The sequence below is a fragment of the Cajanus cajan genome, chromosome 4 (genome assembly GCF_000230855.2).
Source record: "Cajanus cajan strain Asha chromosome 4, NIPB_CcT2T_4, whole genome shotgun sequence".
Taxonomy (NCBI): domain Eukaryota; kingdom Viridiplantae; phylum Streptophyta; class Magnoliopsida; order Fabales; family Fabaceae; genus Cajanus; species Cajanus cajan.
The window spans coordinates 19625108-19643859 of NC_138520.1; the positions used below are offsets into that span (position 1 = coordinate 19625108).

Below are 18752 nucleotides of genomic sequence, written 5' to 3' on the forward strand. Positions count from 1 at the left end.
CCGCCTAGGCCATCTTTGTAATAGCTTAGTTTATTTTGTTCTTCTTATTTCCTTTTCCCTTTGGATTCATGCGTCGAACTTACGAACATTGTCGTGTATATATAATTTTTTGTGATTTTGTTCTTGCGCTTTTGCTGGTTCTATTTGACCTCTTATTTTTGTGCTTATGTGTTAGGCTTAGATTTCGCCTGTATTTGTGGTTCGAGAACACGCTTAGACGTGGTTTAGTTCAAATTGGTTTGCCCTAAGGTTCGAACTCGACCTCGGGTAGGATAGAGTAATTTATGTTGAGGTTCGAACTCGACCTCAACCTGAGACAGAATAATTCACACCCTAGGTTCGGATTTGACTTTAGGTGTTAGACAATTCGTACCAAGGTTCGAACTCGTCCTAAGGTGAAATTTAAACCTCAAGGTTCGGATTCGACCTTGGCGCAAGATAATTCACGCCGAGGTTCGAACTCGACCTCGGCTTAATATAAGGTAAATCGTACCAAGGTTCGAACTCGACCTTGGCTTAATATAAGGTAAATCGTACCAAGATTTGAACTTGACCTTGGCTTAATATAAGATAAATCGTACCAAGGTTCGAACTCGACCTCGGCTTAATATAAGATAAATCATACCAATGGTTCGAACTCGACCTCGGCTTAATATAAGATAAATCGTACCAAGGTTCGAACTCGACCTCGGCTTAATATAAGATAAATCGTACCAAGGTTCAAACTCGACCTCGGCTTAATATAAGATAAATCGTACCAATGGTTCGAACTCGACCTCAGCTTAATATAAAGCATTGTGTGGTAAAATGATGTATAGTTAAGAGAGTATGAACAGAAAAAGAATGAGTTATTTTATTAATGTTGTGGGTATGCCTCATTAAAAACCCTCTCAGCCAAAACCCATTTTTCTGTTTTTTGGGACAAAAGACTGAGGCAGGAAAAGAGTGCATAGCTCATTCTTACAATTTCAACTGAAGTAGAACTTGAGATGCGTGGCATTCCAAGTTCGTGGGATGGGTTTGCCACTAAGCTCTTCCAGTCGGTAAGCCCCATTTTCTAAGTTTTCAATGATTCTGAATGGGCCATCCCAGTTGGGCGCGAGCTTCCCTTCTGACGGGTCTCTTCGAGCGTCGCCTAGTAGTCGCCTCACCAAGTCGCCAACTCGGAAAGAGCAAGGTCGGACGCGTGTGTTGTACCTTCTAGAGGCTCGGAGCTTACAAGCTTCTTCATGGATCCGAGCTTCTTCTATGAGTTCGTCAATTAGGTCGAGGTCGGTCGCTGTCTCTTGAGTGTTTTGTTCATTGTCAAAAACACGACGCCGATGAGATGCCTTGCCGACTTCCACTGGGATCATTGCGTCGACTCCATAAGTTAGCCTGTAGGGTGTTTCTTGCATCGTTCATTGGGGGGTACAATGGTATGCCCAGAGGATGCTGGGGAGTTCGTCGACCCATTGGCCTTTGGCGCTTCCTAGCCACTTCTTGAGCTCTCGGAGTATCACTTTGTTCGCGGCTTCGGCTTGGCCATTGGTCTGTGGATGTTCCACTGAGGTCGGGACCTGTTTGACTCCGATTTCATGGAGGAAGTCTTCGAAACTCTGCGGAATGAACTGTCTACCATTGTCAGTGACCAAGGAATGTGGAATACCAAACCTGCATATAATGCTCTTCCAGGTGAACTTCTGTACGTTCTCGGTGGTGATCTTGGCGAGTGGGCATGCCTCGATCCACTTGGTGAAGTAATCGATTGCCATGATGAGGAATTTGAGTTGACCCTTTGCGGAGGGGGAATGGTCCGAGGATGTCCATTCTCCATTGGGCAAAGGGCCACAACGACATCATCTGGTGGAGAGCTTCGAGCGGTTGTCGATGTGCGTTACCGAACTGCTGGCACTCCTTGCACTTTTGTACGTAGGCTTGGCAGTCCGACTTCATTGTGGGCCAGTAATACCCAGCTTGGAGTACACTGGTCACCATTGAGCGTGCTCTGGAGTGCATGCCACATATCCCTCGATGTATCTCCTCAACGACGTACGTAGCTTGAGGCTTGGCTAGGCATTTGAGCAATGGGGTGGAGATGCCGCGTTTGAATAGTTCGTCTCTGACAATGAAGAATTTAGCTGACCGTACCCTCATCTTCCAAGCTTCATCTTTGTCCTCAGGTAAAGCTCCCTCCTTTAAATAATTCCAAATGCCTGTCATCCATCCTTGGTCTCCGCTATCACTTGTGTTGACGACCTTGTCGTCCAAACTGGGTGAATGCAAAGTCTCCTGGATGATGGTCCAATGTTGTTCAGGGCATTTGGTACTGGCGAGCTTCGATAGGAGGTCGGCTCTAGCGTTTTGCTCTCGTGGTACATGGTGGATTGTGAACTCTTCGAAGGAGGAGATCTGTTGGGTGGCTAAATGGAAATACCTCTACAGCAAGGTGTCCTTGGTCTAATATGCCCCGCTAAGTTGCTCCACCATGAGCTTCGAGTCACTGTTGCAACTCACTCTCCACGCTCCGAGGTCATGCGCCAGCCTTAGTCTGGCGAGAAGCGCTTCGTATTCTGCTTGGTTATTTGTCACTTTGAAGCCAAACTTCAGAGATTGCTCCAAGGTGACGTGACTTGGCCCTACCAGAATAATACCTACGCCACCACCTTTAGAATTGGAGGACCCATCAACATGTAAAGTCCATACCTGTTGTTCGTCGGCCGAGGTTGGAGTCAATTCGGCCACAAAATCTGCCAGGCATTGGGCTTTTAGAGGGCCATGGCTTTCATACTTGATGCCGAACTCGGACAGTTCTACTAACCAAGCTATCATCTGTCCAGCGAGCTTCGGCTTCCTTAGGATTTGCTTGATCGGGTAGTCGGTTTTAACGACCACCTGGTGACTCTGAAAGTATGGTCGAAGATGCCAAGTTGCGATGACAAGCGCCAGTGCGAGCTTCTCAATCATCTGATAACGTCTTTCCATGTCTTGAAGGACTCGGCTGATGAAGTAGATCAGCGTTTGCACCTTCTGGTTTTCTTGGACTATGACTGCGCTGATTACGCTTTCTGCCACGGCCAGGTAGAGAAGGAGGTCGGTGCGGTGATTCGGCCTCTAGAGGATCGGTGGACTTGTGAGGAAGACTTTGATGCTCTTGAAAGCTTCTTCGCATTGGTCCGTCCACTCGAAGTTCTTTGGCTTACACAGCAGGGTGAAGATGGGCCCTGCTTTCTCCGCCAACCTGGGAATAAAACGAGAGAGGGAAACCAACCTTCCTGCCAGGCGTTGTACTTCTTTCACAGTCTGAGGGCTTTGCATCTGGATTATGGCTTTGCATTTTCCGGGTTGACCTCAATCCCCCTGCTAGTGATCATGAAGCCAAGAAATTTACCTCCCTGGACGCTGAAGACGCACTTCTCTGGGTTGAGGCACATGTTGTGTTTTTTGAGCTGGTTGAACACCTCGGCCAGGTCGGCAGTGTGACCTTCGGCTGAAGTGGTTTTGACCATCATGTAGTCGACGTAAACCTCCATGTTCCGCCTAATCTGTTGGTGGAAAACTTTGTCCATCAGCCGCTGGTAAGTGGCTCCTGCATTTTTTAGACCGAATGGAATCACTCGGTAGCAAAAGTTGGCATGGTCGGTGATGAACAATGTGTGCACCTCGTCTGGGGGGTACATCATGATTTAGTTGTACCCAGAGTAAGCCTCTAGAAAGCTGTGGAGGGCGTGCCTGGATGCTCCATCGACTAGTCTGTCGATGCTCGGTAAGGGGTATGAGTCCTTGGGGCATGCTTTGTTCAGGTCGGTGTAGTCGACACATATGCGCCACTTCCCCGAGTTCTTCTTCACCAGTACCACGTTTGCCAGCCACGTGGTGTATCTGACCTCGCGGATGAAGCCCGCGTTCAGTAGTTTTTGTGTTTCGGTGATGATGGCCTCTCGCCTCTCACCACTGACCTTCCGCTTCCTCTAGGCCACTAGTCTCGCTTCCTTGTGAATTGCCAACCTGTGACAGATGAAGTTAGCATCTATACCTGGCATGTCGGCGCTGGACCATGCAAAGAGGTCAGCATTCTTGGAGATTTTAGCTTCAATCTGTCATCGTAACTCCTGGTTCAGCTGTCGACTGATTTTGGTGCATTGCCCAGGAATCTTTACGATCTGGAGGTCATCAAGCTCATCGATGGGACTCAGCCGTTCATCATGGGAGTCCGACCTTGGATCTAAGTCAATAATGTCCATGTGGGTGATATGAGCCACTGTGGGGGGTCACTTTTGCGACGCTCTTCGAATGGCAAGACTTTCAGACTTTCAGCGTAGCACTATCGAGCTGTCTTTTGGTTTGCACGGACGGAGATAATCTTGCCACCACTCCCTGGGAATTTCATGGTGAGGTGCGGAGTAGACACCACTGCCCCGAGTTGGTTCAATGTTGGCCTTCCAATGATGATGTTGTAAGACGTGTTGGCCTCCACGAGGAGGTATCAGACCATGATTCGCCTCGAGTCACGAGAGGTTCCGACGGTCGTCAAGAGGTCTACATACCCTCGAGTGTGAACTCATTCTCCTGCAAAACTGACTAGGGGTTCTGTGTGAGGTTGGATGAGGGAGTGAGGGATGTCTAACCTGAGAAACGTCAGCCAATATAGGACGTCGGCCGAGCTGCCTTGGTCGATCAGCATCTTGTGGACCTCCCAGTTGGCGACCTCCATAGCGATGACCATGGGGTCATCTTGATTTGGGCAGACGCTAGTGTAGTCATCATCAGTGAAGGTTATCGGCGGTGTGCTTTGGTGCGGGGCTGAGGTAGCGCAGTGGACATTGTTGATACTACGCAAGTGTCATTTTCGCGCTGAGCTGCTAGAGCCTCCCCCTGCAAAACCACCTGAAATTGTGTTGATAACTCCCCGCAAAGGGGCTGACCCTGTTTCTTGGCTTACCTCAGCCTGCACCGCACCACCAACGTTTTGCTGAGAACCAGAGGGTTGGTTCGTGCGAGCTCCCGAACCTCGACCTCTGCCTCGTCCTCGTCCATTGTAGCCCCCTCTATGACCCTGCTTTCATTGGACGTACTGTCCGAGGTGACCCGCTTGGACGAGTTCCTCTATACGGTCTTTGAGTGTGCGACACTCCTCGGTGGTGTGACCATGGTTTCTGTGGTATCTGCAGTGCTTTGACCTATCTGCATTATTGGGACTGTGCCCAGGGGGTGGCAGAGTGAGCAAGTTGTTGTTGTTCGCTTACTCCAGGATGTGTACTCGGGGCGCACTCAAGGGGGTGTAAAAGTCGTACCTTTCCCCTTTGCTCACCTTGGCAGCCTTCTTGAACTGACTGTCGTTGGTAACCTTCATCTTATCCATGTGACCTTGGTCTGAATTTGCTTGCGACATTCCGCGGGCTTGGTCACGAAAAGCAGAGTGCTCTTCCATCTGGATGAGCCTGCAGCTCGGGCACAGAGTTCGTCCATGTCAACGGGGGGTCGCCGACACAGGCTGTCGACAAACGGTCCTGGCTTGAGTGCCATGAGCATGGCATGTAGGGCGACCTCGGGATTCAAATTTTGAATCTTAATCGAGATGCTGGCAAAGTGCTCCATGAACGTCCTTAGTGGTTCGTCATCGCTCTGTCTAAGACTGGCCAGAGCAGTTGACGTAATGTGATGAGGCCAGAGCATATTGTGCCATAAACTGTCTGACCAGAGTGTCAAAGTTGTCAATCGACTCAGCCGATAATTGGGTGTACCAATTGAGGGCGACTCCCTTGAGCGAGGTCGGAAAAAACCTACACAGAACAACATCATTGTTAGTGTATAGGTTTACCTGGGTGACGTATAAGTTGATGTACTCGTATGGATCCGTTGTGTCATCGTAGCGGTCGATGTGGAGGGGCTTCCAGCCAAAGGGCAGAGGCATCTCCATGATGTCATCCAAAAAGGGGGTGGCGACGAATGCTCGCCCGATTTCTAGGGTCCTGGGCAGGAGCATTGCTGACTTCATGGGCTGACTTGTTCATCGGTACGTGAGACCGATGTGTGGCAGGTCTGGGAGTCGGTGCCCTAGGCGCTGTTGGGGGTTGAGAGATCGAGTGCCCCTCCTCTTCGTCTTGACTATTAGGTTAAGGGGGCTGATCAGAAGGGCGCCGAGGAAGCTGGGCGCGAATACGCTCGTTCTAGGCGCGCAGTGCCGCTAGGTCAGCCTCATTCGCGATACGCAGTGCCGCTAGGCCAGTTTCGTGCTTCGCACGGATGTTTTGCAGATCGGTGGTGTGTTGCTGCCGCATCTGCTCGACCTGTTCGATCAGTCTTCTCAATGCTGCTTCGTTGTCCATGCTTGTCGTGCGATCTACATCATCTGTTGCTCGTCTACTATGGCTTCGGGTGAAAACCATAAGCGTGGCCGATAAGAGCTGTCTTGATCGGCCCCACGGTGGGTGCCAAATGTTCTTACTGGAGATCGGTCGTAGGGGACGATCTATTGGGTGAGGTCGGCGAGCCTCTTTTGCTGGGTACAATTGTTGTTCCAAGACGGGGGTGGTACCTGCAAACGAGACTCCGATGCTAAAGTTAGTGTTTGTGGATGTATAAGTCTCGCATAAGTAATGCACGTACCTTTGTGTGAATTAGGGTTTCATTGGGCCTTGGGTCTGAGATCAGTTTATGACATATTTGGATGTCGGGCTGACGTGGCCTAGCGCGTGTCCGAGGTCACTCCGCACTGAGATGCCGAGCTCGAGCTCGGCATAGCGGTACGGATAGTACACATAATAATATATTAATATACAAAATTTATATTTTAGATAATATATGAAAATAACATGCACATATACAATTAATAAAAGAACTGATTTAATGACAATTATTTTTTGTGACACCCTTACTACCCCAACACATATATTGTAATAATAAAACTAATAAATAAATTTTCAATTGTCGGTAAAAGGGTTCACATAAAAACCTTCACAAATGTTCTTCAATATCCAAAATGATTGAAAATAAAACTTGGAAAGTAAAACTTAAGAGTTTACAAATTATTTTCAAAATAATAGATACAACTCCAAATCTATATAAAAAAAAACTCATGTCCTAGAAATCCTCTGCCCTAATGTCACAATATTAGAGCATACCCATAATTCAACTATTGGCATTCTAGATGCCACTCATAGCTGGATCTTCCTCACCTAAAACATCCACAAATTGTACGGTGAGAAAAGAAAACATCTATATGTAAAGCACATAAGAAAAACACAACATAATCCCATATTTACTCATTACTTAATGAAATATTCACAAGCATTTATATATATCATAATTTATCAATCATGCATCATCTTCATGTCATAACTCGCAATCACACCAATTCATCACAAATCTTCAAATTAACCTTATCATTTTCACATCCATAATTCACACAAATCTTACAATTAACACTATGCCAAGGCCACGCCACAACTGACATAAGTGATATGGGTTAATTGCCTCACTCATCCCACACCATGTCAGGGTCACGCCCTGATGGAACCAACTTCTCCATGAGAGTTAGTGGTTGATTCCTTCTCTTCTCCAAGGTTGATATGATGTGAAGGATGATCTCTTCAAGGGTATGGAAGTGGAGGATTTGGTGTTTGGGAAGGTGAAGGGTGACGCACAAAATGAATGAGAGAAATGGATGGTGTTTGGTGGTGTAGCTCCTTTAGGCTATCTCACTTCACTTAGGATGATGAAGGCCAACCAAGGAAGACCCAAGCTCACTCTAGGTAGAGAGGAGAGGATAGGGGGCCATGGAGTTCCTAGGGGACTAAGGAAGGAATGAAGAGGCACAAAGGCTCACTCAAATTCATTAATTTCCAAAATGGCTACAAGGTGGGTTACCTAGAGTACTTATAGGGAAAGAAAGGCATCTAGGGTTTCTTGGGAGCATTTGGCCGAAATTTTGGTGTCCAAATGCACCCTAAATGAACCCTAAATGCATCCCAAATGAAATGGGTCTCATCCCTCCTAAAAGACTAAAGTACCCTTCGGTCAAAAAAAAGAAAGAAATGGACTTTTGACCTTAAAAATAAGGCTTAAGTCCTAAAATAAATCCTAAGACTAATTTTGCCCCATAATACAAAGGCTAAATAAAAATACAAAATAAAATCCTAATATCTAATGTACCCCAAAATACAAGGGCAAAATGGGAAAAGGAAGCAACAAATTAAGGAGATGGCTAAAATTTCACACACATGATGATCATGGCCTTTGGTGTGGTGTGTTCTTCATCTTCCTTTACTCTCCTAGCCATGGACCTTGTGATAGGCCCTATATGATGCTTCAAGGATGGTCCTCCATCACGCCCTCCCTGTAGCATCACTTACCTAGGGTCTGTGCCATCCCTGGTCATTGATGTGAGGAACCACAATCACATCACATCACAATCCACACAAATCTTGCAATTAACCCTATGTCAAGGCTGCCATATTTGACATAAGTGATACGTGTTAATTGTCTTACTCATCCCACACCATGCCAGGGTCACGCCCTCCTTGTAGCATCACTTACCCAGGGGCCGTGCCATCCCTGGTCATTGATGTGAGGAGCCACAATCACAATCAATCCACACATCCATACAACATCTCATCTCATAGCTCAATTCCATATACACAACAGATAAGTTCAACCAAATAAGGGTTTACACACCCCTCAAGCAATTCACCATGAATACACATCTATAACAATAATATAACAATAATATTTATAAATTAATATAAAACCCAATTAATTCACCAATTTAATACAATCTCAACATAAACAGTAAAACCCCCAATTGTTCCAAAATCTAGCTCACAGGCACTTTTCTACAATTTTGTTCTCTCTCCCAGATCATCATTCTTACAAATTATTAGCATATTTCTCATCCTTAATACATATACAGTCTAATGGGATCATCGATTTCTCAAATAGAAATAATTATAAAATTACCCCTAATCCTACGGGATTTCTCCTCTACCCAATTTCCTCATGTAACTCTACACATAAATAATTTCCCTTTCTCCCGTACCTTGATATGTAGAAGCTGAACCTACACAAGATATGGTTGGTCTCTCTCGCTGGGTTCCCCTCAGTCTGAAGCAGAAAGTAGAGGGAAAGAAGAGAGAGCAGAAGAAAAGAAATCAGAAAATGAGAGGTGTGCTTTTTGGGAGTGGCAGAGAGCTCAATTTATAGGCATCAGGCTTCGCCGGAACGGCCCGTTCCAAATCCAGAACGGCCCGTTCTGAACCCTTAAATAACGACTAAAAATCACATCCAGAAAGGCCCGTTCTCAAACCAGAACGGCCCGTTCTAGGGTGCATTTAATACTCACAACGATCATATTTTGGAACGTCCCGTTCTCAACTCTAGAACAGCCCGTTATCAATTAGGTGAAAAGACCATTTCTAAAAATCGGAACGTCCCGTTCCCAACTAAAAATCGTAGGCAAATTTAATGGTTTGGAACGGCCCGTTCCAAATCCGAAATGGCCTGTTCCGAGCCACAAAAAGTAGGTCTATTTAGTAATTTGGAATGGCCCGTTCCAATTTTGGAATGCCCCGTTCCAATTTTGGAACGGCCCATTCCGAGCTACTAAACCACGTTAATTGGGCTCTTGGCCTAGTAAAAATTGGGTTGTTACAATTCTCCCCTCCTTTATGAAATTTCGTCCCCGAAATTTTTGCAATGGTAGACTCCTCGCATCTTGCTTCCTAATTCCTATGCAACCTCACTACCTTATAGATGTACAACTCTATCAATTTCACCAAGGAATGTCTATTATCACAAGGGTAAGACAAGTAAACTTGGTGAGTCTATCCACTATAATCCAAAAGGAATCAATTTCTTAAGAATGTCAGACAAACTTATAACTAAGGTCTATCTACACATCATCTCGCTTCCAAAATGGGATGTCTAAGCGCTACAAAAATTCCTAAAGACTTCTAGCATACTAAACACGAGTATTCAAATTCCTCTACTCCTCTCTTTATCTTAGGCCACCATGTTTCCGCTGCACCACTCTGATACATCCTCCTAAGGTCCCGATACATCTCAGTAGCTCCTAAATGAATGTTAAGAGTACTCTTATGTCCTTCCTCTAAGATCATCTTTCTTAATTCAAGGTTACTAAGCACCCAAGTTTGTTCTTGCACATCAAAAAAACGTCGATTTCTACTCAGAAATGGTTATCTATACTTCTACCAATCTTCTCCACTTGGTTCCCTAAGAAAGGATCTAACTCTTAGGCTTCTCTAATCTCATCCATTAATTCACTAGTCACTTTCAACATAATCAATTCAATGCTCCTAAGGATAATCTCACACACCAAGCATAAGTCTCTAAATTCTTCAATCAAATCCAACCCTTAAATCATCAAAAATGATATATCAGAGGTCATCATAATCAAGGCATCTGCCACAATATTGGTTTTACTTCTATGATCATCTCTATCCAGCACCTAAGCGTAAGTTCACTAGGTATACATATCAGATCTCTAATTTCACCACTTCATCCACACCCAAGTCAAACTCTTATCCATCACCTTATCTTATAACCTCATATTTTGTCACCAAAATGAATCAACTAATTATGCTTCTCCAATTTCCTTTAACAATCTATTTGTTACTCAAGTCATACTTAGTCTCACACTACTAAGGGTAACCTTATAAGCCAAACTTAAATCTCTAATTTGAGCCAAAACGATTCATCTCTCTAATTATAAGAGAAGATAAATGTAGAGGTTTCCTACCCAAAACATCGGTCACCATAATGGCTTTACTCAAATAACAACTAAGTTTGAAATCTTAGTCCTCAAGAAATTTAAACTATCTCTTTTATCTCATAATTAACTCTTCAGTCAAAAGATATTTAAGGCTCTTATGATCACACTAAATACCTCAAGCTTAGAATCATATAGGTAGCGTCTCCAAATCTTAGAATAAATATTACAACCGCTAACTTAAAGTTATGGGTAGGTAATTCCACTAATGAGTTTTCAATTTCCTAGAATCACAAGCTACTACCTTTCTTTCTTGCATCATCATTCCACCCAAACCTATCTTAGAAACATCAACCTATACCACAAAAGGTTTACTAAAATCAGCCAATGCTAACACTAGTGCACTAGTCGATCTTTCCTTAAGAATTTGGGAACTATTCTCACACTTACTATCTCACACAAAAACAACACTCTTCTTAGTTAATCTGCTCAAAGGTAATGCTATCTTAGGAAGTTACTCAATAAATATCCAACAACAATGAGCTAATCTAAGAAAACTCTTAACCTCACTAACTGACTAAGGTATCTCTCACTTAAGTACAACTTCTACCTTAAATAGATCTACGTTATACCCCCGCTAGAAATTACAAGACCTAGAAAACTCGCCTCATACAATCAAAAAGCATACTTAGATAAATTAGCGTAAAGTTGTCTTGGATACATCTTCATCCTCATCTCCAGTATGATCATATACACCCTAAGGTCAATCTTACTAAACACATAAACACTCGCTAATTAATCCATAAGGTCATTTATCCTCATATTAACATACATACATATCAAATCATATTAGAATACCTACTTTAAACCTTCATATATACCATCCTTAAGCATGTACGAATCAATCATCGTTTACACCATATAGCATCATACCATCTTAAACAACCTCTCAATGACAACACCTCAGAACATAATATCCAAATCAGTTTTTATCCTTGCTATGCCTAACAACTCAAAAACATCATGATAGCATATACCTCCCTTCAACAACTAGCGAAACAAATAACACACAAAGAGTTATACTCATCCAAATGATCTCAAACCTATCTCAAAATGAAGCTAAGATAATATAGGCCACAACTCTTATGAAGACATGAGATTCCAAAAAGATCATCTTCTTAGCTAAAAATTCAAAAACCACAACAGATATATTCAGCGCTTACAGCTAGATCTCTGATCACTAAAGCAATTATAACTAAAGTTCTAGACCTCTTTTTTATCTAATTCCAGTTCCATTGGGAAGATAACATCCAAGGCTTCAATTTTCCTAAAGACTACAAAATCTAGACAGCAACATTATATCAACATCTAAAACCACGAAAATACCTCAATCCTTTCCAAACCCACTCCTTTCCACCTCAAACTCATATCCAAGCATCTCACTACAATCCTAAACCAAAATAACTTACATATCCATCACAAAAGACTTAGAAAATAAAACTCACATGTTACCTATACCGTAAAAGGTAAACATGCAAGCATCAAACTCCATAAATCATTAACACTTCAATCTCTCCTTAGAATACCAAAACTCCAATTCTCAACATACAACCTCCTTGAATTCAAAGGCTAACAACTATAGATTTCAAAAACTCCACCATCGTAAACTCTTAATACACACGAAAAATGAATGTCTCGCCCACATCCAAAGTTCTAATAGTTCTAGTTGGTTAGCACAAGGCTTCATCCACTACTATTAGCACATATGCTCGCAACACCAGTGATACCACTCAATCACTACTTCTTACGTAAGCAAGAAGTATCAAAACAAATAGGCAATCATGAATAGCATTAACTAAGTTATATCATGTCTTTCAACCAAATTCTAAGAAAACAATATACAAGTAAGCACAACACTAACAACACAAGGGAAACATCATCATCATCATCATTATCCTCATCATAAAGCAAAACATATTCCATCATTCATCTACCAAACAAGCATAGTAAACTCATAACTCACGGCTGATTGGATCGACTTGCTCTAATACCACTAAATGTGACACCCATACTACCCCAACACATATATTGTAATAATAAAACTAACAAATAAATTTTCAATCGTCGGTAAAAGGGTTCACATAAAAACCTTCACAAATGTTCTTCAATATCCAAAATGATTGAAAATAAAACATGGAAAGTAAAACTTAAGAGTTTACAAATTATTTTCAAAATAATAGATACAACTCCAAATCTATATAAAAAAAAACTCATGTCCTAGAAATCCTCTGCCCCGATGTCACAATATCAGAGCATACCCATAATTCAATTGTTGGCATTCTAGATGCCACTCACAGCTGGATCTTCCTCACCTAAAACATCCACAAATTGTATGGTGAGAAAAGAAAACATTTATATGTAAAGCACATAAGAAAAACACAACATAATCCCATCTTTACTCATTACTTAATGAAATATTCACAAGCATTTATATATATCATAATTTATCAATCATGCATCATCTTCATGTCATAACTCGCAATCACACCAATTCATCACAAATCTTGCAATTAACCTTATCATTTTCACATCCATAATTCACACAAATCTTACAATTAACACTATGCCAAGGCCACGCCACAACTGACATAAGTAATACAGGTTAATTGCCTCACTCATCCCACACCATGTCAGGGTCACGCCCTCCCTGTAGCATCACTTACCCAGGGGCCGTGCCATCCCTGGTCATTGATGTGAGGAACCACAATCACACCACAATCCACACAAATCTTGCAATTAACCCTATGTCAGGGCTGCCGTATTTGACATAAGTGATATGTGTTAATTGTCTTACTCATCCCACACCATGTCAGGGTCACGCCCTCCCTGTAGCATCACTTACCCAGGGGCCGTGCCATCCCTGGTCATTGATGTGAGGAACCACAATCACAATCAATCCACACATCCATACAACATCTCATCTCATAGCTCAATTCCATATATACAACAGATAAGTCCAACCAAATAAGGTTTTACACACCCCTCAAGCAATTCACCATGAATACACATCTATAAAAATAATATAACAATAATATTTGTAAATTAATATAAAACCCAATTAATTCACCAATTTAATACAATCTCAACATAAACAGTAAAACCCCCAATTGTTCCAAAACCTAGCTCACAGACACTTTTCTACAATTTTGTTTTCTCTCCCAGATCATCATTCTTACAAATTATTAGCATATTTCTAATCCTTAATACATATACAGTCTAATGGGATCCTCCAAACAGAAATAATTATAAAATTACCCCTAATCCTACGGGATTTCTCCTTTACCCAATTTTCTCATGTAACTCTACACATAAATAATTTCCCTTTCCCCCGTACCTTGATATGTAGAAGCTGAACCTACGCAAGATCTGGTTGGACTCCCTCGCTTGGTTCCCCTCGGTCTAAAGCAGAAAGTAGAGGGAAAGAAGAGAGAGTAGAAGAAAAGAAATCAGAAAATGAGAGGTGTGCTTTTTGGAAGTGGTAGAGAGCTCAATTTATAGGCATCAGGCATGTAGACCCCTAAAATTGTCCGGGTCGGAAATAAAGCTTGAAGACTCTCGAAGACTGAAGGAAGATCAGCCAGAAGGACTCCTGGAAGGCCCTAGGAGGGTTCTCTGTAGGTCTAGAGGTCTTAGAATAGCTTAAAAATAAGGAAGTGGAGGGAATGAAGCCCAATACGGCCGTACTAAACTTAATACGGCCGTATTGAAGCTTCAATATGGCCGCAGTGAACTCAATACGGCGTATTGCAGTTTCTGAAACTTCAATACGGCCGTACTGAAATCAATACGGCCGTATTGAAGCTTCAATACAGCCGCAGTGAACTCAATACGGCCTTATTGAAATTTCTGAGCTTCAATACGGCCGTATTGAACTCAATACGGCCGTATTGAAGTTAAAAAATTTTAATACGGCCGTATTGATTCTGTAGCCCGTATTGGGCCTGTTCCCTATAAATATGACGTCAATTGGACGTCATTCCACACTTTCACACTCAGTTTTGACTCCCTCCTTGAGTATTCTGGGGTTTTTGAGCAGTGTTCTGCCCTAGAAATCTCTCTGGGAGTCGATCCGACGAAGTTCTGGAATTCCGAGCACTTAGCTTGGAGATTCGAACCTAGTCGAAGGGAAATCCTCCGGATTTCCATAGTCAAAATTTTATAGGAGGGAGCGAGCGGGCTTGTAGAGCGAGGGAACGCCAAAAAGCTTCCCAGTTTTACGAAATATATAAAAGCACGCTTCAAAGGTTTCTTCTTAAAGTCCTTCCTTTTACTGCTTTCTGTGTGCATATTTAAACTGTCATCATGTAGATAGTTAATTTATAATTGCTTAGAATAAATAGGGGTAATTTAGTAATTTTACACTGTTATTTTAGAAATAATCTGTCATAGGGAACCCGAAAGGGGCGTTGTGGGGTGCTAACACCTTCCCCACGCGTAACCGACTCCCTTACCCAACTCTGGTTGTAATGGCCAAAGTTGATTTATAAAATCAATTGCCTTATCCCTTTTTCCAATGTTTTGAGTAAAACATTGGTGGCGACTCCACGAACCCTCCTTTTGCGAAAACCACTAATCCATGGAGGGTCCCGCTTGGGATTAATATGGATTGGTGAGACATTTAATAAATAAATTGGATAAGATCGACAAGGTCTCAGTTTGAGAACAAGTCGTTCTAATAATCCAATACATTTTCAAAACTAAAATAAAAGCGAGCTCGACCGTCTTCGCGAATGCCGAAAGCCCGTTTCGGGCCGATGGCGACTTCACTGGGGAAGCCTCGAGAGTCAGTCCCATTTAGTGACAGATTATTTTTAACAAATAATAGTTAAAAATTACTTTATTACCCCTCACTTGTATGATAACATGTTTATCTATTTGGCTTTAATAACTGTTGTATTTTTAAATTTACGCAATTGTTTGAAATAAAAACTGCACACAAACCTTTGCACACAACAGTTCCCTCTATACCCGGGGGCATGAGTGATTAACCATAGGGAGTGGATGTTAGTACAGCCGGTTGTCGAATGGGTCTATAGGTGCCCGTAGACCGTTGTCGGAAAACATCACTCAAGGTGATAACCATGAACTTGAGTCCGACGGTGCGTTGGAGCTTTCCATCGACCTACGATGAGAGGAATTGGGTCCCTATAATGGGGGCACCTTGGGGGCCTTGGACTGGTGAGAACAGTTAGAACCTACCTTGAATATGCACCATTTCTGCAGGATACCCCTACCTCGTGATTCGCTCGTGACTGTTCGTGGATGAGTGAATTGTGTGTGCATTTTTTATGTGACATTGTATGAGCATATATTTGCACCTTTTAAACATACAACATTCTTGTTTACAATAAAAAATAAGAATAAATAGAAATAAAGATTTGCTAGTACATGGTGTTAACATCTGCCTCCATTGCATTCATATAGGTAGTTTCCCTTTTCACCCAAAAAATACAAAAAAGATACAAAATATATATTCAAAAAAACAAAGAAAAATGATATTTACCCAAAACCAAGCGATATCATGCATCATCTTAGGGACATCCCGAAAATATGATAATGCTTAGTTCAATAAACACTATGCATGCATATTCATCGCCATCATCTCATATCATGCATTGTATTGTAGATTATGGAGAGGTCTAGGGAGGTGCAAAGGCCATTAAAGAAAGTGGACTTCCTATTATACCGTGCTGAGAGGTTGGATCACCTCTGTACCTTGATGTCAAGAGAGGCTCGCGTCGAGTTTGAGAAATCTTATGGGCGAGTTCTCGATTTGATGAGGATTTGTGTGGATCCAGCTTTTCTGAGGGCATTGGTTCACTTCTGGAGTCCCGATCTGCACTGTTTTGAGTTCCCCCAGTTTGACCTGGTTCCTACTCTAGAGGAGTACGAGCTCATGTTACGGTGGCCTAAATCAGCTGGAGTCTACCTTTTTCAGGGGAACCATGTGGCCGTAGAGAGAGTAGCCACTCAGGTCAAACTACCACTACGATCAGCTGCCTTAGTAGGGAACGGCAGTATCAAGGGTTGGAAGCTTGCTATGATCGAAGACCACCTTTCTTCCTTGGCTGGTGAGGGAGATTGGTTAGCTTTCAACAAGACTCTTGCGTTAGCCGTGTTTGGGATGATCCTATTCCCCTTTCACGCTAACACAGTGGACCATGTTGCGATGGACGCTTTCTTTGCTTGGGACGTGCATATGAAGAGTCCCGTGCCCGCTATTCTTGCCGACACCTTGCTATCTGTTCATCTATCTCAACAAAAGCAAGGGAAGATCATCCGATGCTGCAACTCCTTGTTATATGTGTGGGGCATCACACATTTCTACGCCTCTAGTCACATGGGGACTTTGCCCGATCCGTTGAGAAGCTTCTCAAAGATCCCCGTCTGCCGCCGATATGCTTCCGAGTGGAAGGATGAGATGGAACAGTGGAGTATCGAGCACTTCACGTGGGTTTGCCCTTGGTTCCGTCCGAGCCATGTATTGACAAGATGCGGCAGTTATTCGAGCATACCGTTGATGGGCCTCAGAGGTTGCATAACCTACTCACCTAAATTGGTTATGAGGCAACTAATGAGGACCCAAATCGTTCCTACCATAGAGGAGCTGGGAGGGTTGTGTTTCTCTTTCGATCCCGAGCATCAGAGAGATATGCACGCTGTTATAAGAGCGTGGGAGAGACCAACCTATGAGGGAGATCTCGAGCTTGAAAAGCCTCGGGTGTCCGTTTCCATTGACTACGAGAAATGGAGGAATGAGAGGGGGGTGTCACAACCATCCACCTCTTGTGCAACCACGACTACAAGGAGGGTGTTGCAAGAACAGGTCGACGCCTTGACCAAGAAATTGGAAATCATGGGAGCTCAGATGAGAGTTCTTGAAGAGAAAAACGAAGAATCCAGTTTCACCATTGATGGTCTTCAAAGGCAATGCAAGAAGAAGGACCATGAGATAGAGCGGCTCAAGGATGAGTGTGCTAACCTCAACGAGGAGACTACTCGGGCATCCAAAATGCCAAAGGTTGAACCAAGTAGTCAACTCCAAGAAGTCAATGTGAAGATAGCACGCCTTGAAGCCGAGCATGCAAAGCAGGCACAGTTGATCAAGGACATGCAAGATGATTTGTTTCTGACTCGATCCGACGCACAGCAATGGCGGGAAGTCGCTCAACGACAAGCCGCAAACCTTTCCGATTTCCGCAGAAAGGAAAGGGAAGGATTGGCACAAATGGCCAAACTCCAAGAGGAGAAGGATCGAGCCGAAGACGAGCTTAATGAGCTACAGGCCATGATCAACTACTATACTCAGAAAGCGAAGGAGGCTCAGAAAATCAGTGACGATATGAGCCAAGCGGTCCATACGCAGATTAAAGCAATGGGTCGTCATGTCGAGGAAGCCGAAGATGAATGGCAAAGAAATATGAACCCACCTGTGGGTTTTTACCGGCTTTTCTCTTATTGTAAAAAATTGCTTCAAAGCATTGTATAAAAGTTGTACACTTTCTTTAATGAATAAAATCGTATTTTTGAGATTTATTGCCTTTGCATCTCATTAGTCATTCATTTTGCATTTATCTCTCCTAGTAATTAATAATAAAGATTAATAAAAAGAAAGAATTAATCGATGCGTATGTTCAGAATGGATCGCACGCCATTTGTGATAAAATGCAAACCAACAACTGCGCAAAGCGAACACACGACGACGCCGTTGTTGGTAATCAAGACAGAAAAAGGGGAAGGTCCCACGCCGTTAAGGATTGTCGCTCCAAGACCTTTCCCTTACGAATCGAATAAGGCTGTGCCATGGATATACGACATCCATACTTCTGCCGACAGTGATATCTCCAATATCGCTGGACTTGGGGGCATGACTAGGAGTGGTAGGATCTACACTCCCGAAGATCTTCATGATAAAGCTCCCAAGAATAAAGAAAAAGGAAAAGATAAAACCGAGGAAAAAGAATCCGAGGAGGAGACTGATGAGCTG

At 43.1% G+C, this 18752-nt stretch overlaps 1 protein-coding gene across 1 annotated transcript; it reads right to left on the reverse strand.

The window, feature by feature from the left end:
* Positions 1-968: 968 nt before the first annotated feature.
* On the reverse strand, positions 969-1397 carry LOC145957220 (uncharacterized). Its single transcript, XM_083073440.1, has one exon. The coding sequence runs from the start codon at positions 1395-1397 to the stop codon at positions 969-971; it is 429 nt and encodes a 142-aa protein (XP_082929566.1).
* Between the last annotated feature and the right edge of the window lie 17355 nt (positions 1398-18752).

Bases quoted from the DNA above. Each gene is read 5' to 3' on its own strand.
- LOC145957220 (XM_083073440.1), bottom strand. From the start codon at position 1,397: ATGCAAGAAACACCCTACAGGCTAACTTATGGAGTCGACGCAATGATC.